Source organism: Elgaria multicarinata, chromosome 1 (genome assembly GCF_023053635.1).
Source record: "Elgaria multicarinata webbii isolate HBS135686 ecotype San Diego chromosome 1, rElgMul1.1.pri, whole genome shotgun sequence".
In the NCBI taxonomy this organism is placed as follows: Eukaryota; Metazoa; Chordata; class Lepidosauria; order Squamata; family Anguidae; genus Elgaria; species Elgaria multicarinata.
In genome coordinates, this window is record NC_086171.1 from 96,815,959 (window position 1) to 96,836,859 (window position 20,901).

Sequence of the window (20,901 nt, forward strand, 5' to 3'; positions counted from 1 at the left end):
GTTGAGGGGGCAGGATTTCAGTTTGAGAATGATAAACAAATGGTCAAGGAACACCTAATTTTTTTTGAATAAGTTCAAATCTCCAGGGCCCGATGAACTGCATCCTAGAGTAATGAAGGCGCTAACAGAAGAACTCTCAGAACTGCTGTCGGTTATCTTTGCGAAATCATGGAAGATGGGTGAGGTGCTGGACTGGAGGACAGCTAACATTGTCCCTATCTTGAAAAAGGGCAAAAACAAGGAACCTGGGAACTACAGACCAGTCAGTCTGACATCCATCCCTGGGAAAATTCTGGAGCAGATTATAAAGAAGTCAATCTGTAAACACCTTGAAAATAATGCAGTGATTACTAGAAGCCAGCATGGATACGTCAGGAACAAATCCTGTCAGACTAAATTGATCTCATTTTTTGATTGGGTAACCTCCTTTGTGGACTGTTTGGTGTAGGAATGCTGTGGACGTAATATATCTTGACTTCAGCAAAGCTTTTGACAAAGCGCCCCATGATATGGGCTAGTTGGAACAACAATTAGGTGGATTCACAGTTGGCTACAGAATCAGACTCAAGGAGTACTTAGCAATGGTACCTTCTCAAACTGGGGGGAGGTAATGAGTGGGGTACCGCAGGGCTCAGTCTGCAGGGCTCTTCAACATTTTTATTAATGATTTGGACGAGGAGGTGTGGGGAATGCTTATCAAATTTGCAGATGACACAAAATTGGGTGGAATAGCTACCACATTTCTTCGATTGTAAAACGCCATCGATTGTAAGACGCACACTAATTTCAGTACCACCAACAGAAAAAAAACAAAACCTAAAATACACCCGCGATTCTAAGACGCACACCATTTTTAGAGATGTTTATATGGGGGGAAAACTGCATCTTAGAATCAAAGAAATAGGGTAATACCCTAGAAGACAGAAACAAACTTCAAAGTGATCTTGATAGGCCAGAGTGCTGGGCTGAAAACAACAGAATGAAATTTAATAGGGATAAATGCCAAGTTCTACATTTAGGAAATAGAAACCAAAGGCAAGTTACAAGATGGGGGATACTTGGCTCAGCAATACTACAAATGAGAAGGATCTTGGAATTGTTGTAGATCACAAGCTGAATATGAGCCAACAGTGCGATATGGCTGCAAGAAAGGCAAATGCTGTTTTGGGCTGCATTAATAGAAGTATAGCTTCCAAATCACGTGAGGTACTGGTTCCTCTCTATTTGGCCCTGCTTAGGCCTCATCTAGAACATTGTGTCCAGTTCTGGGCACCACATTTCAAGAAGGACGCAGACAAGCTGGAGCGTGCTCAGAGGAGGGCAACCAGGATGATCAGGTCTGGAAACAAAGCCCTATGAAGAGAGACTGAAAGAACTGGGCATGTTTAGCCTGGAGAAGAGAAGATTGAGGGGAGACATGATAGCACTCTTCAAATACTTAAAAGGTTGTCACACAGAGGAGGGCCAGGATCTCTTCTCGATCATCCTAGAGTGCAGGTAGTGGAATAACGGGCTCAAGTTACAGGAAGCCAGATTCCTGCTGGACATCAGGAAAAACTTCCTGACTGTTAGAACCAGTTACCTAGGGACGTTGTGGGCTCTCCCACACTAGAGGCATACAAGAGGCAGCTGGACAAGCATCTGTCAGGGATGCTTTAGGGTAGATTCCTGCATTGAGCAGGGGGTTGTACTCAATGACGTTATAGGCCCCTTCCAACTCTACTATTCTATGTTGCATACTGCTAACTTTCACTCCACACATCTTGTAAAAGGCCAGTGCTCACCTTACATCAAGCATGTGTGGCTTAGTCTCTAAAGCAGACATCGGTATTGAGAAAAATGTCGGTAGATATGAAAAACTGTGAGCAACTTTGGTAAAAAAAAAAAAAAAAAAGCCAGATCTGGAAACAAGTCTATCTCATCTCTATGAAACACCAGATATGCTGGGCACAAAGTTCGCTGAACTGTCTAGAGGATATGATTGCCACTGGAAAGGCAACCTTCCAGGTTAGGAATTGCAAGTCCACCATCACTAAGGGTTCAAAAGTTTAGTCATCAACGAATTAAGCACAATAGAAAGACTCCATGGTTGGTTCAGAGAACAGATCGAGGTCAGATTTCTTAACCATCTCATGAACTGCTTGACTAAGGAGTGTGAGAATAATGAAAATCCTGACACTTGATCTCTTAATGCAGAAATAGCCGTCACGTAAACTTTAATGGAGGAGCATTTCAGGTCTTTATCAAATAAATGACGGAGAAACCCCCAAAACATCTTGGATTGAGTCACAGGATCAAAATTATTAGCAAAATCTGACCATTGGCATCGAAGAGGATTTGTCCCTCCTTGGATACTCCAGGTTGGCAATTTCAGTGTCAATAGGTCTGGATGCTTCCTTTGCCTCGGTCCTGAGAGATGGGATCTGGTATCGATCTCTGTTGGACTGTTGTACTAGGGTGGTGAACCACGGCTGCCTGGGTCACCACAGGGCAATGAGGATACAATCTGTCTCGTCAAGTCATATCCTGGTACGGGCCCGTGGGAATGAGGGAAATAGATAGAAAAGAGTTCAAAGGTAGCAAAACGCATCCCCTACTGATGTTCACCCCAGGCCCCCCTCTTGAACAAAACCTCATGCAGGCAGTATTGGTCGGTGTCATGAAGAGGTCAACAGTCAGACATCCCCATTTGCAAAACAGGCGGTGAAGACATTTCCCACTTGTGGGAGATTCAATGTTCCCAACTTAGAGCATCTGCTAAGAGATTGTCGAAACCGGCTATGTGCAGTGCAGTGAGATAGATTCCTCTCAGTATCAACCATTTGAAAATTACCCTCGCTAATGTCACTAGGCTGGATGAATGAGTACCCACCAACTTGTTGATGTGCCAAAGGACAGCAGAGTTGTCTTTAAGGAAATGGATTTGCCTGCCCCTCACATCAACCTTGAAGGCTCGAAGGGCTTTTGAAACGGCCAAGTTGGTTTATATGGCGTCAGCTCTCCTCTGATGACCAGAGTCCTTGGATCTGAAGGGGTTTGCAATGAGCCCCCCACTGTCAAGCATTCATTGTCAAGGTAAGAGATGGTGGAGGTTGAACAAATGGAATGCTCTAGAAAAGGTTTTTCAGGTCATCCACCACCTTAGGAATTGAGGAATGTTGTATGGAATCCTTAAGTGGAATTTTGGGGCATCTGCATCAACCAGGAAGAGGCAAAGGAACCAATTTTGCAGGGGCCTCATCCACAAAACCTCCGACACTGTTGCCACCATGTGGCCCAAGAGTGTCTGTATCATATGTGCACTGGTGAGATGATTTTGATAGAGTCTCTCTGTGAGTTTGCAGAAGTTTTGTCTTCTCTCTTGGGGTAAGTATGTGCAACCTTTGATGGAGCCCAAAAGTGTGCCTATAAACTGAATCCTTTGTGTAGGAAGAAGAGTCAATTTTTCAATATTTACATGCAGACCCAGTGCCTGAAGATGGCTGAGGACAAACTGGATTGTTGAGTTCAGGGAGGTCTCATATGTGCCCACCAGGAGCCAGTCGTTCCAGCCACTTCCACTCCTCGAAGTTGAAGGAATGTGCATACTACGGCCATGCACTTCGCAATTATGTTTGAATCAAAAAGTTAAAGATGATGCTTGGAGGCCAATTCAGCCTTCCGCGACTCTGATGGTACTTTGATGTTGATGGTTGCGGTTTCTGTGGTGGCTGATATCGAGGCAATCTATTGAATGCTTACCTCTAAAAAGGTGGTTGCTGATGCCTGAACCAGCGTCTTGGTTTGTAAGCTTGGGTTTTTTTATGGAAACCCAGGCTCATCTTCTTTGGTGTAGTCTTGGCCTTTTGAACAGAGTCCATCTGTTTGTCTGTCTTCACATTGAACAGACCCTCTCTGTCAAAACGTACGTCTTCAATCCTGGAGCGGGCTTCTGGGGTTAATCCCGCTGACCTAAGCCAAGCGTGATGCCTTAGGGTAACAGCACACACTATCGACTTCACGTTGCACTCAGTCTGATGGAGGGCTGTGTTGATCTGCGGCCGCAAAAGTCTCACTGCTTCAGATTGAAACATTCAGGCTAATTCTCTCTGAACCTCAGACAGACAGCCACAAAGAGAGTTCATTTTCTCCCACAGGAAGTATTGTTATCTTGACACCTTCAGGCCAAGTGCTGCCAAGGAGTATAACCTTCTTCCCAATAAGTCGCCTTCATCCTTCCTTGTTCACCTTCTGGGACCGACCCTGAGCAGACTGCACAACGATAGAGTTTGGTCGCAGGTGAGAAAATAAAAAGGTAGCATCCTTCTCCTGAATCTTATACATCAATTCCAGTCTTTTTGAGGTAAGGTCCATTGAAAATGGTGCTTTCCACATCTGCTGGACTATTTCAAATAGTTCTGGTGGGAATGGGATTGCCACTGGTGCTGGGGACTCTGATTATACCACATCAAATACTGCAACACAAATCTGCTCTACAGGTTGTTGAACATCAATACCTAGATGCTCTGTCCCTCAATCTCATGATGTCATCCAGAGATGCAATCAATAGTGTTACTAATGAGTATGAGGATGTATCAGACTGATAGTCCTCAGCAGATAATGGAGACAGATCCAGACATGTAGCTGCTACATTGTTCCCACCACCCAACTATATGGGCAGAGAAGGCAGTGGATGTTCTACCAATGAGCTTGGGTCAGCCTCTGTCCGAGGTCTAGCTTGTGATGCCTGCAAAGAAATTGAGTGGGCAGGTATCGGTGAAGGATGCACAAAAGTATTCTCAACTGTTGGTCAGGACACTGTGGCTGATGGGCACAGTCAGTAGCAGGGGGACATTGCCCCTAGATAGTGAGTATGGTATGCACTAGACAATGCCACTCATCTAGTGCATACGACCACTGTGGTGGAAAATACCAATCAGATTAACAGTCCCAGTCTCTCATTGGGACCTGGATCTCTGTCTCCATAACATGGATATGCCCTACTAGCATATCTCCCACTCAGCACCAAGAAAACAATGACATTGACGATTCTCTCTTGGTAATGAAGGTGGCGGTACTTGTATAGATGAATGTCTTTGATCTCGAGGTGCTATTATTGGGGGTGCGAGATCACAAATCTCACTCTCCGAAGCTGTGGAGATCGGTTCTATAACCAGAGCCTGTACAGGATCCTCTGGGGGCACCTGAATAGATGGGTTTGATAGCAAAGAAGGTGTCAGGACCTGTGGCCTCGATGCTTGATCAGGGTGCTTTGGCTCCTTGCTCTTCTTTTTTTTTCTTAGCCAGCTCCGAAGTATGCTTTGAAGACTTATCCCATTTTGCTAGCTTCTTAGCTGCTGAAATAGCCAACAAGTGATTTGGGTGTTGGTGGATCAGCTTGGCTAGTAGAGGCCTGTGGAGGTATTTTGGAGGGTGATGTAGCAGAAGGCTTCTGTGAGTCCACTGCTTCAAGTGCCCTTCTCCAAAGTTCTGCCTTAAGCCGCACAATGTTTTCTTAGAATCATAGAATAGCAGAGTTGGAAAACGCCTACAAGGCCATTGAGGCCAACCCCCTGCTCAATGCAGGGATCCACCCTACAGCACAAAGGATAAGCAAAGAGAACAAACTTCAGTAACATGTGCCTCTCCGAAACAAAAAAACCCAGAGAGAATGACAATCAGTCAGTGGCAGCTTACTACCACAACAAAAGCACTTACAAAATGGTGCTTTTAGGGCAATGCACCTGAGGAAAAAATAATCGCAGGCCATGAGAGAGGCCATGAAGAAAAACGAATTGATTTTTTTCAACAGTAGAAGAGAAAAAATACAAAGAGTCAAAGAAACTACACAAACTCAGCTAACCACATGAAAAGAGAGAAAAACAAACGGACGAAATTCCCTATGATGTGACTCATGATGTGACTCACAAGGTGGTCGAAAGAGCACTGAGGGAACAGGCGGGAACCCCCCAGGACATGCACAGTACGGTAGGGGGGGGGAGGGTTCCTGCCAAAATGTTCCTCAGCTACAGAAGTTTCCCAAATTAGACTCAGCGCAGAGCCCATACATAGGAATGCACAGAGGCCATGAAGAAGAGCTTTCCATTTGTACACATCTACCCAGTTAATGACCTTTTTATGCTTTGTTTTTTAGTTTGTATTTTTGTTTTTCCAGAATACTGTAATAATACATTTTCTTTTAAAAAATCAGGGAATGTAAATGATAAAAAAACACCCTGCTGGTTTAAGATGAGAGTTAAACCTATTCTCATGTTGGCTCAAACTCCACAAAGCCAGGACACTAGAAGCGAAGACTTGACACCTTAACAGACATGCCACACGTAATCAGTACTGATGTTGTTCAATGTCACAATTTGTGCTTGCTTACAAGCAACACACAACCATAGGCCAACTCACAGGATTCCTCTAACAATATAGGAAGGCTCCGTTGCTTCATAAGACAATACAGAACCAGTGGGTCATCTTTGCTGGTCTCAGGCACTCTATCCTCTCCCTCTGGATTTGGGCCTGAAAGACCAAGGAAAGGTGTGGGTGCACGGTGGGAAAGTTGTAAGCAAACACAATTTGTGACATTGCACAACATCATTACTTATCACAAGGCATGCCTGTAAAAGCCTTAGCTTCCAATTTCCTGGCTTTGTGGAGCTTCAGACAACAGGAAATAGTCTTAACTCTGGCCTTAAACAGGCAGGTTTTTAAAATCATTAAATTCTATTTGCATTTCCACTGATTTTCCTGCTCTGTTTCATTTGTTTTTAAGTTATAAAAGGGCAAACCCTATTCTCTGCCTTCAAGGTTAAGTTGATTTAACACATTCTGTGTAGGGCTTTTCCTGGAAGACAGTCTGAAAAGTTCAATTGGTTCAGAATGTTGTAGCCAGACTTTTCTTGGGAAGCAAGATGGATCACACTGCTTTTATTTTAGCTTAATTGGCGATCGATTTGTTTCTGGGCTTATTTCAAGCTGTTGGCTTTGGCCTTTAAAGCACTAAAAGGCTAGAACAAGGATCTCTCAGGAATCACCTCCTCCACGTGACCCTGCCCAAGACCTGCACTTTTTTTTTTAGGTCCTCTCCACTGTCCTGTAACCAGGTGAAAAATGGCTGGTGGGGATGAAAGGGCCTTTCCAATAGGTGTCCTAAGTTGTAAAACAGATTTCTAAAGGGCCCTGTTTGACCACTTCATTTCAACAAGTGTTTTCGACTCAAAACCTGGGATGGTGAGTTTTATTTGCTGGTTACTGTATAATATTTGTATAATATTTTATTGCTATGTAGTTACTGTATTTTGATTGTTTTTAACCTATCTGCTAGTAGCTGAAAGAGAACTATCACAGAAGTGAAATAGTTAAGCATCTATCTAAAGTAGGCAGTTACAACACATAAGCTGAGAAGCTGCAAAATATCTTCAAAATGGTGCCGTGAACAAAACATGTATTGTTTACTGTGTTGTTCACTTAAACAATTCAGGTACTACCAGAATACTTTGTTTTCTAAGACATACCTCTCCTCTTACGTTACCAGAAGCATTCAGGGCAGATTTTGGATCTGTCTTTTGCTCAGTTGCAGCGACTTTGGGGTCAAATTCTGATTTAGTCATCTTTCCCTTTCTATGTGAAGAGATATTTTCTATATGTTGACCTACAAGGCTAAAAATATGCCAATATTAGAAACTCCTCCAGAGGCAATCTGAAATATTTTTAGGTTGCAGATTTTACATGAACGTATACATGTAATGAAGACCACGAAAATATCTTATTAGAACATATAACTAAGAGCAACATTCAGTTATTTTAATACTCACCTCTCTGGTGAAGTGACAAGAAAGGAAGGCTCACTCTGAGGGTCAGCCTCAAGTACCCCACCAATATCACAATCAGGTGCTGACTGTTCACCTTCAGCAGAGCTGATTACGGGGATATCAGCACTAGAATTCTCTATTGCACTGAAGGGAGAAACACAAACATGGTGTTTACCTCTTTGAAATTGCTAATACTTTACTAGCCAAAGTAATGAATTAAATAGCTGCAAGTACTCTTTCTCCCTATTTGATGGGTTCTCTCACATAAACATCTTTCAAAATTGGGCTTCTAAAAGAATCTGGGGATAATTGAGTTGACGTCCTGGCCTGCTCAAATCCTCATTTTGTACTTTACTGAGCATCTCTGAAAGTTGCTGTGGCAAACCATGCTCTAGCTATGTGTAGCTCTGGCAATAAATGCCTTCCTATGATACATGAAGTTGGAGAATCAGCTCTTGAACTCTGGAGCAATGTACTCCTTCTTTTGGTGGATTAGCTAAAGTTTTGGTGACAAGCAAGCAATGTCTTGACCTTGCCCCTTACTACTATTTGGTTCTTCACTTGAATAATCTTATTCTATTGGAGTAACTCATTCACACCTATTGCCCCATTTTTTGAAGTTTCTCTTAAAACGACCTTTCTGTAAAGAAGGGATGGGGAACCTTTGGCTCTATAGTTGATGCTAGACTACAGCTCCCATCATTCCTGACAAATGGTCATGCTGACCAGAACTGATGGGAGTTCTAGAGTTCAATAACATCTGGAGGACCAGCAGTTCCACATCCCTGCTGTAAAGGAGATTATATAAAGGAAATAGCGACATTAGCCATTTAAACTATAAAAAGAATGCCAAGCCTAAATAGAACTTAGGAAATAAATCAGTGCTGCTGGTGTACCCTTTGGTTTATGCCAAAGAATAGTGCCAACATACCTTCTGGGTGTGTGTGGAAGAGGTGACAAGAACCTTTTTGGTATCTTTCATAGTTTCCTACAAAGGGTAATTTGATCATTCACCTGTTACACCTCTGAGTAGAATAGTGTGGCATTCAAACAACTAAACAGAAGTAGAAACATGAGTTGCAGACTGGACTCACATACATAGATGAACTTTAGGGGCCAGTGTCCTTCTCCACTTAAGTAGCTACTGCTTGAGAAGAACAGGACATTAGGGAAGCAGTAAGCCAGTTCATCTGGGACCACTATTACCATGTTTCTCAACAGCTAGAGATTCCTTTGTGTTTCAAGAGCAACCTTGTATTTTAGCACAGCAACATAGGCAACATAGAATTCATACAAGCAAGTGAGTAGGCTGGAAGAGGAGGAGGTCACTCCATCACTCCTATATGTCCAGCATAGAATCAAAGTGGGCTGTCAGAGGAGAGAAGCCCCATCCTCCATATCCAGCATAGAAATGCAGCAGCCTGCTGGAGAAGGGGCAATGTGAGTGTTTTTGACACTCACACTCTGTATCTCGTTTATTATTATTATTATTATTAATAATAATAACAACAACAACAACAACAACAACAACATTATTATTTGTTGTATACTGCCCCATAGCCGAAGCTCTTTGGGCGGTTCACATAAGATAAAAACACTTAAAAACAATATACAAAAATTAAAAACCATAAAAACATGCAAAATGCACATACATTGAAAATCACTATAACTTTACAAACGATGAGTCCAAAAAACAGACCCAGGCTCATTACATATTGGTAAATGCCCGTAAGAAGAGAAAAGTTTTGACCTCGTGCCGAAAAGATGACAGTGTCGGCGCCAGGCAGGCCTCATCAGGGAAATTGTTCCACAATTGGTGGGCCACCACAGAGAAGGCCTTCTCTCTTGTTGCCACCCTCCGAGCTTCCCTCGGAGTAGGCACCCAGAGGAGGACCTCAGATGTTGGGCATAGTGTTCGGGTAGGTTCATGTCGGGAGAGGTGTTCCATCAGGTATTGTGGTCCCAAGCCATGTAGGGCTTTATAGGTTAAAACCAGCACCTTGAATTGGGCTCGGAAACATACAGGCAGCCAATGCAAGCGAGCCAGTTGGTTTTATATGCTCGAACCTTCTGGTCCTGGTTATCAATCTGGCCACTGCATTTTGCACAAGCTGCAGCTTTCGAACTATCTTCAAAGGCAGCCCCCGTAGAGTGCATTGCAGTAATCTAATTTGGAGGTTACCAGGGCATAGACAACTGAAGCCAGGTTATCCCTGTCCAGATAGGGGCTTAGCTGGGCCACCAACTGAAGCTGGTAAAAAACACTCCATGCCACCAAGGCCACCTGGGCCTAAAGTGACAGAGATGGTTGTAGGAGAACCCCCAAGCTATGAACCTGCTCCTGAACAGGTTGAACACCCCCCATCCAGTCAGCAGAACCACCAACTAACAGCATCTCAGTCTTGTCTGGATTGCGTTTAAGTTTATTAGCTCATTGTCAAAGCCAAGCACTGGTTCAGCACATCCACAGCCTCACCTGATGAAGATGAGAAGTAGAAGTAGAGTGGTGTCATCAGCATACTGATGACAACACACTCCAAAACTCCAGATGTAAACAGCTTCATGTAAATATTAAACAGCATGGGGACAAGACTGACGCCTGTGGAACCTCATACTGGAGAATCCACGGAACTGAGCAATGTTCCCCAAGCACCACCTTCTGGAGCCAACCAGCCAAGTAGGAGAAGAACCATTGCAATGCAGTACCTCCCACTCCCAACTCAGCCAGTCATTCCAGAAGGATACCATGGTTGATGGTATTGAAAGCCGCTGAGAGATCAAGGATACTAACTTTACACTATGCGGCATTCTGGCTTCATGATTAAGGTACAAACCAAGACAGGAAAAGATTGGCACCTAGCCTGTCAACCACATATTGACAATTTTTGAAGCTAAGGCTGTCAATGGACTGAGCTTTTGGAAAGCCAGTCCAATAACTATAGTCTCCTATGGGGGACAAACTCAAGGTTTATAGCATATTTTGGAACATTTAGACACATTTAATTGACAATTTGTTTACAATTTTGAATTTATTAAAAGGATATCTTTCTACTGTAACACCACTAGAGCTTACATCAGTTTAGTAGCCATCCAAACCACAAATAGAAGCAATAAGAGTAGGAGTCTGTTTGCAACAGATAAGAACAACTTTCAAATCAAGGAATCATGCTCTTGCCCCCCCCCCAAAAGTCTTTACTGAGTAGCAAAAGCTCCTGTGGTATGGAATGCTACAGCCTAGGCACAGCCACAGAGAAGGCCCTCTCCCACGTTCCAGTCAACTGTAGAAATGTGAAGGGTTGAAAGATTCCCCCCCTCCCCATGGCCTTCACATCTCTAACTGGCTCCACCTCTGTGGGAAATTATATCTGATATATTGTGAGCTCTCCTAGTCTTCTGAGAACTCAAATGACTATTCCCTATGAAAAATAGACAATTCTTATGATACTCCAGTCACAGTCTTAGATGTGTCAACATTGGGACTCAGAATGGAGCAGTAGTACCGCTCTCAATTCAAGTAACTTCAAATGAATGCAATTTGCCAACTTCAATATGGTATCAGATTCGTGCCATGAATGAATGGGTTAGACACCCATTGGCACCTACATTATATGCCTTTAGACACCAGGTGAAGACCTTTTTATTCTCCCAGCATTTTAACAGTCTATAAATAAATTTTAACTGGTGTTTTAAATTTGTAATTTTGCATTGCTGCTGTTTTTATCTGGTTGAGCTTTTATATTGTATTTCATATTGTGGTTTTATACTGTTGTTTTATACTTTGAATGTTTTTAATTTTTTTGAACTGCCCAGAGAGCTTCGGCTATTGGGCGGTACAGAAATGCAATAAATAAATAAATAGACAGGCAAGAGATAGGAAAGAGGATAGAATACAAGATGTACAGAGCTGGCTGCATGTCCTACAGCCCACACTTCTACTTTATGTTGAGAACAGATGCAACGTAAAGAACGTCTAGATACATTAATAACATGATACAAGTCTGAACAAAACAAAAGGCTTACTTTGGCTGAGAGACTGGTGAGATCTCTGAGGTAGATATGCTGAAAGTATTCCCAGGGATATCAGCTATGCTAAGAGAAGCTTCATTTGAATCCACTGATGACTGTGGCTCAACTTCATGCATCCTTAATTCCCCCATTTCCACGCTCTGTCCAAAAAAAGTAATTACAAACTTAAGGATCAGTTAAGGCTCTGCAAATTTTGCAGAGCTTCTTTTGACTACTCTGAGCATAGAAAAGAATAATTAACCCTACAAGTCTATTTCATATGGTAAGCCAACCACACAGAATGATTTCAGAAGTGCAGGGGAATGAGTACTAACAACTAACGATTAAATCTACTCAAACTACTTAACCCAAATGGTATTTCAAGGTGCATTTGTACTGTTTCAATATTTTGGGAGTTAACTAAATTTACCTAGCAAATGCTAGATTTTCAAGTTAAGGAGCCTTAAAGTATTTCTTCTCTATATACTGATAAGTCTAATCAACTTATAATGAAGTTAACTAAAAAAAAATCATTTAATTTAAGCAAAAGGAATTTATAATCAAATCCTGGATTTCACATTCCATCTGGAGGATAGCACCACCCACTGTGCTACACGAGAACTGCAAGCTAATTAGACATTCTAACGGGCCGGTTTAAATGTGCATATGACTGCAATTTTTAAAAAATGATTATTTTATCCATGTCCAGAAGAGAAAATGTAATTTGATAGCATCAGTAAAACTAGGTTGCTTATTTGTACCTGCAGTCTGAGCGGGGATCTTGGGCAGTCCCACCTATCGGTTCTGCACTAGTGCAGAGCAATGTATGGAACCTTCTAGGCAATGAAACGTTTTTGGTGGGATGCTTGCTGCCAGCCCTCCAGGAGCATGCTCAACTGGCAGGCCTGTCCAAGGACCTTTACAACAGATGAAGGACAGATCAAGATCAAAGCAGACCTCTGTCAGTGTAAACTTCCAGGGCTCGATTGTAATTGAGTGCATACTGCATGTATTCTAGGATGATGAAGAGTCCAGGGGAAACACTGGGACAGTAAAGTCTTGGTTCAGATGGAACACTGAAACTATGCGGGACAGAAAAGACAGGTCTGGATTGAGCTCTGCTTTGTCTCTATTAAGGGCTAGGTAGAGCAGATTGGAACAAAGAGTTCACTAGCCCTTTTCATGGAGATGATCACTTCCAGGCAAACAACCTTGAATATGAACAGACAGTGATCAAAGATGGCCAGTGATTCAAAGGGCTTTGCCACTAACTAGGTCAGAATAAATGAGAAACTCCATGGACTTCATTAAATATTTTATCGAATAAAAAGTACAATAGTCAATAGGATGGTATGTCCAACTAGAATGAAAGCAGATAATTTTGATTTTAGGAATAGTCAGTATGTTTAACTAGAACGAAAGCAGGAAGTGTAGGATGTCAGGCAGTGGGCAGGCAAACAAGTTGAATCCATTCTTCATTGCAAGGTTTAACAACCACAAGGCTGAGCAGGAAGCTCTCGATGCTCTGCATACTGCTCCCCATACTCATGCTACTTATTTGTTTATTATAGATGTGCGTAACTTCCCACCACAGTGGGAAGTGACTTACACAAGGAGACAAAAATCAATTATTAGTTTGACAAAGTCAATATAAACCATAATCAATATAATACAACAAAAATATAAGTGAACATAATAAAAACAATCGAAAAGTAATACAATACTATAAGTGTTAATCCAGAATACTCAAAATGCCACAACAAAATATGTTCCCACCTCCCACACAACCCAGTAAGACCACCACAAAAGCAACTTGCAAGAGTCGGACCATATTTACTGTGCAAATGCCTGGGAAAATAAATATGTCTTTGCCTTGCCCTAGAAAGATAACCATATTGGTGCCAGCCAATTTTCATGTGGGAAAGACAGTAAGGTCAGATTTGTCATGCTGTTGGCATAAGAGCAGGATAGAGAATTTCACCTCACTCTGAATAGAGCAGATTTAACACTTCCAGCAGACAGTAAAAAAAATCTGCTGGAAGAACAGAGAAGCAGTGATCCATTGCTGCCTTTGCCACCATGGAGTAAAAAGAATGCATTGACCTTTGTCTTGCCTTAAACTGGTTACCAATTTTGATTAGCCTAGAAGTAATAGATTAACTGAATACTGCTGCAGCCCTACTTCACCAAATTAAGTACTACCTGGAGATATTGGAGAAGTGCATGTAGACAATCCATAAAGACATTCTTTATTTATTTATTTTTTTTAAAAAAAAAAGTGGAGTGAAAAAGACTTGCCTCTTTTTGCTTTGTGCAGTCAACTGAACATTCTTCATGATAACTGCTTATGCTGGAATCAGTGTGTTCTAAAGACAGTGTTCCAATGGATCCATCAGTCTCCTCCTAGTTGAAAGATGCAAAGACAAATTTAAATAGATGCCATTTTTCATGGAAACACCACCTTTGAGATGGAATTATTTGTAATCCTAACTTTTTTTTAATAAACTTTCAGTTTTCAAATACCAAACTATATAAATATTAAAATCATATTAAGGCTTTCTTAATGTTAAGGGGTTACCATCAGCAGGAACTTGCTGCGTCCCATACCCCAGCACAGGGTGCTCACACCTCATCCTTCTGTTCCTCACTGTTGATACTGTTCATTTGCCCTCTAACAGTTGTAGTACAGTGCCTTTAAGAGACAGCCTCCCTATGCGTCATATTTAAAATTCTATCCAGATACAGAATGGTCTGTTTTGCATGTCACAACAACCAAGCATGGGAATAAGCATGCATGCTGGCTCCCGCCACCTACAAATGGGATAGGCTACGCAACCTAAGGAGACTGTCCCTGAGGTGCTTAGCTTTGGGGGAGAGACAATACAGAGTTGGAACCCAGGTTTTTTTCTCTCCCCCACAAAAACCCAAAGTTCCCATTTTGCACAAAATGCTAAACAAGTCAGTTACCTCTCCCGCTTGCAGCAGAAGCAATTGGGCAGCCAGAGCCAACATACTTACTTGTTCTTGCTCATTCATGTGGATTGTTGTGATGTGCAAACTCGGACACTGCAAATATTAAATTACAAATATAACATTTAATATATACTTGTTCAGTGCCAATGTGGTATACTTGTATTTTCTGTTGCAGAGGGGGAAAGTAGGACTTGACGTTTTAAGTTAATTTACAAGTGGGTTCTAAAAGTTGAAGTTTAGGCATGGGCCCTATTTCAAAATGTTAAGCACTGATATGCAGTAACAATCATTGTTTTCCAAGTGCTTCCTACTCCATAATCAGAATTCAACTCTACATTGGCCTGCTCTTGAAAACAACTCAAGAATTTTAATTGGTAATATAATAGTTTAATTGTATTAAACTTTAATTTAATACAGCTGCTTGATTATGAACTATTGCTAGAAGTGTGGGCCGTATTATGCCGGCATCAAGAACAATTCTTGCTGCCAGTTGTTTCCAGGATGAATTAAATCGGCTAGTATTGACATTTAAAGTCCTAAATGACATGAAACCAGAGTACTTTGAGGACTGCCTGCTCTCTTATAACCCCTTCTCGTGGCGCCTTCTCTAGCTAAGAGTTGAGGATCTGTAACTGTAGACTACTTTTCTACTTTTAACCACCTTAGAGCATTTACATAGCTTTTGCCTCTCTCCTAAGCCATGTAATTTTTGGTGAGACTAAACAGCAGGAACTTTGAGTGATTTGGAGATTATCAGCTGGTTACACCCAAACAATGATTTTTTAGTAATGATTTCAATTTACAATGGAGTGCTTCCAAAGCAGCAGTTGCACAAGTGTAAATACTGACTTGCTCCTTTCCATTGCAGCCACCTGACACCACACCCCAAAGCCTCTAAAGGTCCAGGGAGCCTGAAGAAAAACCTGAGGGCAAAGGATTGTAGTGCATATGGGACATTGGTCAAAGATCTCCTCTTCCACCCTGTCCCTTCTGGCTTGGTTCAAGGTGCCCAGAGGTGCCGAAACCAACAAGGCAGGTTTACGTGCGCGAAAGCAGGCTCAAGGCCAATCAATCTCATCAGCTCCAAACAAGTATGGTCTGTGGAATCACAAAGCAAGTTTAGACCAGGAAAGGTCTTTCTGAACACTGGATATCTCCAAACTAGTTGCAGGACAGTCAAGGAGAGCTGTTGTCTCTGCAACAGTCAAAGGCTTTCTGAAGCCTCATAAAGGCCAGCAGATCAAAACCCGCAGTTTACCTCACCCCTCAGAGAAGCTATTTGCCTGATTTTGTAGCTGTTGACTCATACAGTATGGCATGGTGAAGGCTGTAATGGGGAGTGAGTTCTGCACCTGAGGAATCAGACAGACATGTCTTCTGGCCTAAAAGGCCTTGGAGTAACAGGGTTTAGATTAAAGGAGGCGTCTCCTTTGCCTCAGTGTCCTCTTCGGAACTGGAAGGGGATTGAGGCTGGGGAACACGAAACATCCCCACATCCCAGGCCTTTTCTGAGGGTCTCAATCCTCAGAAGAAGCTTTTCAGAGCACATGGAGAACCTTTACACAAGGGTTGCTTTGGATACAACCCAATGGAGCTAGCTACTGCATGCCTTTAAGAGAACTGGCAAATGAACCTTCAGACATTTTAAAGCAATGCTATAAGTGTAATTCTGTTTCAATAACTTAGTTTCCATAATCTCAAAATCTGCAAGAAGGAAAGCCATTTGAAAAAGGTATTTTTTACTTTAAATATTGCTTCTGACTTTACATCAGTTTTATAGAATTCCGTAAGTTGGACATTTATTCATGCATTAATATCCTGTGTAAAAATTACAATTGCGTTTAATTCTCCAAGAACATAATTCCATTTGCTCTACATGCCGTTACCTTTTCCTGGATGTTTTCATCCATGTTTGCCAAGGGAGAGTTCTCATTCGGTGAAAACAAAGATGCAGATGAAGGAGTCTCTTTACAAAAGACATACCAGCTGGGAAGTCTGTTAAATAAGAGTAAGAATCACACTTTATACAAATGGACTAGCAGATGCATTTACATCATAGTCGGTGCTCTGAAGGGGCAAGGGTGGTCAAGATGTACCCTCCAAAAATTATCTAGTCAATTCCAATGCATGCAGCCTTAGCTATTGCACTCATGTTCCAATTAAGGGCTTCCCACAGACAGCTTGTTGGTCACTATGTGGACAGAATGCTGGACTAGCTAGGGCTTTGGTCTGATCCAGCACAGCTCTTCTTAGAGAGATACAGCTACAAAAAAAGCTGATACAATAGAAACAGTTTCCAAGCGGTGATAAATAACTTTATCTTGCACTAGGTCAGACCTCAACTGGGGTACTCTGTACTAGAGAAACTGACCCAGGTTACACACAATGCTTAGCACTTACAAGCAGTGTGCTCGTGCATGGCGTCCAATTGTTGAGTTGCTCCTGCCTGCAACGGGAGCAGCTCAACAAACCACAAATTTCTGTCCATGATTTGTTTAGCATAACATGAGAACCTGGAATTCTGGCCTTCTCTACCCTGACAAGCCAGAGGAAGAAACCATGGTTTGTTCTTGGCTTCTTTTTCTGGCTTATCAGGGGAGAGACGGCCAGAGTTCTGGGTTTGCCTATTGCACTAAACAAACCATGAATTGAAGGTCTGAGGTTTTCTAAGCTGGGCAGTGTGCACCAGCATGCTACTTGTAAGCATAAAGTCCACGTAACCCACCTAGGGGGTCCGTGGCACCATTCACATACAGTATTCACCATTCATTTCTGGAGTCCACTGACAACAAATTCCTACCAGAAGTAAAATATATAATCACTGAGCACCTGCGTGATTTTGCAACTAGCTTCAGAGATTACTTCCCTGCACCTAATCCTGAAAACTCATGGAGAAGGAACCCTTTTGAATGTGGTGATGTACAACTACCAACTCTATCTGCAGAAGAGCAAGATGTACTTGATGTGACTTGTGATGGTTCATTGAAATCATTTCTCAAAGAATATAGACTGGACCAATTCTGGGTGAAGGTTTTTCCTGATTATAAGAAGCTAGGTGAAAAAGCTTTGAAATATCTAGTTCCCTTTTGTTTCACATATCTTTGTGAACAAATATTTTCAACATTTTGTTATATGAAGAACAAGCACAGAAATCAGCTCGATGTTGATCCAGTTTTGGGATTAAAAGTAGGAAATATTGAACCGGATGTGGAAGGGATTGTTCAGGACAAAAAGAGGAATGATTTCACCCATCACATTTAGGTTCAGTAGCTGCTCGACAGGTCACAATTTGTTCATTTGTAAACTAGATGTTAGTAAAATTAAATTCATCTTTATATTCCTAACTAAATCGTTGTCATTTTTGCATGTTAAAACTATGATAAAACTATGGCGAGGGGGTGCATAGCACAGTGTGGTTCCTGTTTGTGTGATGGGCCCACTTGTCATGGTTCCATTACCCCTCCACTACTCACCAACACTTCGTATGCTTGTGAATGGGGCCAATGTCATTTAATTTGGTTACTTAATTTAGTCTAATTAACTTTTAACAACTCTATCCTTTTCAATTAAAGCTGCAACCTTTAAATCTTAAAAACCTTTCCCACTAAGTTAAAAAGGCAACCCTGATCAGGCAACATATTAACAAAAATGTTACTTTTACTAGAATTACTTATAAAGGTGGTAGGCACTCTTCAGTCTCACACAGGAGATAATACCAAGATGGCACCTGCAACAATACATATATGTACCATCTAAAACAGGGATAGAGAACCTGTGGCCCTCCAGATGCTGTGAAATACAATGCCCATCATTCCTGACCACTAGCCATGCTGATGGGATTTAGAGCCCAACATCTAGAGGGCCATCAAAATTACTGTATTTCTTCGATTATAAGACGCCAATGATTGTAAGACGCACACTAATTTCAGTACCATCAACAGGAAAGAAAACCCTCAGACACACCCGCGATTCTAAGACGCACCCCATTTTTAGAGATGTTTATATGTGGAAAAAAGTGTGTCTTAGAATCGAAGAAATAGGGTAGTTTTATCAACTAAGGCTTCTTTAATTGGGTGACTCCCCACTTTTAATTTATGCTTAGAGATCGAGTGCCATATCCATGATAGCTTGCATTCTCAAAGTCACAAAAGCTTAATACCCCTTCAATAACAGTTACCCAACCTTGGATGTTCCCAGCAAGATGGTTCACCACTATACTTGGAACATTAAACTAAATCACTTAAAAAGCCATTGAAATTATTAACTTGACCGGTATAACAGGACATATATTTTTAAAATGAATGGTTGTTGTTTTAATATAAGATGCAGAATTAGAATCATAGAATAGTTGGAAAGGGACTATAAGGCCATCGAGTCCAACCCCCTGCTCATTTGCAGGAATCTACCTTAAAGTATCCCTGACAGATGGTTGCCCAGGAGCCTCTAAAATGCCTCTAGTGTGGGAAAGCCCACTACCTCCCTAGGTAACTGCTTCCATTGTAGTGGAACCATTTGCCTTTTTTTTTTGCAGCCACATCACAGTGTCGGTTCATAATCAGCTAGTGATCTATAACAATTCCAAGATCCTTCTCACTAGTAGTATTGCTGAGCCAAGTATCCCCCATCTTTTAACCGTGCATTTAGTTTCTTTTTCCTAGGTGTAGAACTTGGCATTTATCCCTAATAAAACATCACTTTGAAGTTTGTGTCTTCCAGGAGATTAGTTATCCCACCCAATTTTGTGTCATCTGCAAATTTGATAAGCATTCCCTGCACCTTCTCATCCAAATCATTAATGAAATTTTTGAACAGCACTGGGCCCAGGACAGAGCCCTGCGGTACCCCGCTGGTTCCCTTCCACCAGTAAAACATTGCTGGGCAACCTGGGGCATTCTAGACGTTGTTGGACGCAACTCTCATCAGCCAATGGTGAGAAGGTGAAGAGAGCTGTAGGCCAAACACCTGGAGGTCCACAATGTTACCCATCTCTGCAGTAAAAAGCCTATTTGGTGCCATTTAAGCCACTAATTCCATCAGTAAGACGTTTCGGTTGTTTTCTGCCTTTAAATCACACAGTGAAAACGCCTCAGCCACGTCCAATAGTCCTGAAAGGCCTCACGAGGCGCAGGGGCGCCACACCCCTCGCTGCTGGAGGAATCTGAAGGCTCCGGCTCAAGCAGCGGTAGAGGCGAACAGCAGGAGCTTCGCTACTCGTGTGAAAAGGGAAAGCCCGGGGTTATGTTCGTCCTTCCCGGTACTCTCCCCTCTCCGCGCGCTAATGCAGACAACGAGAGAGAGCAGGCCCGGGGGCGGGCGAGGGGGAGAGGCCGGGGAAGGCGCAAGCCCGGGGCACCATCCGGCACTACCAGGCGCCCCGAGGGTGGAGCCCTGCCCCCCCCAGATCCGGAGGGCCCGGGGCCTTACCCGAGCAGGCAACCGAGGAGGAAGCAGGAGGCCAGTAACAGGAGCCGACGGGGCAGCTCCTTCATCGTCTCCCCCGTCTGCCTCTTCGGGCCAGGCAGCGGCGGCGCATCCTCCCGGCAGCGGTTGGTGTCGGTTGCGAGCGACCGAGGGAGGGAGGGAGGGAGCAGCGCGAAGGCGCGTCCGCCCACGAGACCGGCCAGCGGCCGCGGCAGCCGCCCAGGCGCCCCCTCGACCCGGTTCCTGCCTCTCGGCGCAAGGCGGCGGCGGCGGCGGCGGCCGTTCCTCTCGCACAAGCCCCGACGCGACGCGCTGAGCCGGAATGTGACGCGTCAGCCACAGCGGGCCAAAGTAAGAGCGAAAGGAACGAGCCGCGCCTGCGCGTGGAACCTTCCGCCCTCGCCCCGCCCACTTACCTCAAAAGAGAGCGTCCAAATGGCGGCCGCCACCAGCCAATACCTGCGCCGTGTCTCGAAAAGCGATTGCTGATTGGATGACGTTTTTTCTTTCCCCCTCCCCTCTCCACGACCACGCTCTCTCGTCCCCGCTGGTAACGCCTGGGAGATATAGTAGGGGTGGTTACGTCAACGCCGGGAACGCAATCGGCGTTGTGAACGCTTTTTTGTTGTAGGACAATACACAGTTAGTAAAGCAGTTGGCTTTTGAAAGAAAATACTGGGGGATCTGGGCATTCTGAAAGGTG

The 20,901-nt window shown here is 43.1% G+C and overlaps 1 protein-coding gene across 3 annotated transcripts in view; it reads right to left on the reverse strand.

Moving 5' to 3' along the window:
- Positions 1-20,515, reverse strand: part of SUCO (SUN domain containing ossification factor) — a 68,769-nt gene extending 48,254 nt beyond the window's left edge. For 2 of the 3 annotated variants that reach the window (XM_063133206.1, XM_063133197.1), the window contains exons 1-7: positions 20,202-20,515; positions 16,664-16,772; positions 14,823-14,870; positions 14,103-14,207; positions 11,820-11,965; positions 7,803-7,943; positions 7,503-7,647 (exon numbers count right to left, since the gene is read on the reverse strand). In XM_063133206.1, coding sequence (XP_062989276.1) covers positions 7,503-7,647; positions 7,803-7,943; positions 11,820-11,965; positions 14,103-14,207; positions 14,823-14,870; positions 16,664-16,772; positions 20,202-20,266 — 759 coding nt within the window. In that variant the 5' untranslated portion in view covers positions 20,267-20,515. The remainder of the gene's footprint in view (positions 1-7,502; positions 7,648-7,802; positions 7,944-11,819; positions 11,966-14,102; positions 14,208-14,822; positions 14,871-16,663; positions 16,773-20,201) is intronic. The other variant, XM_063133215.1, reaches the window with a different exon arrangement.
- Between the last annotated feature and the right edge of the window lie 386 nt (positions 20,516-20,901).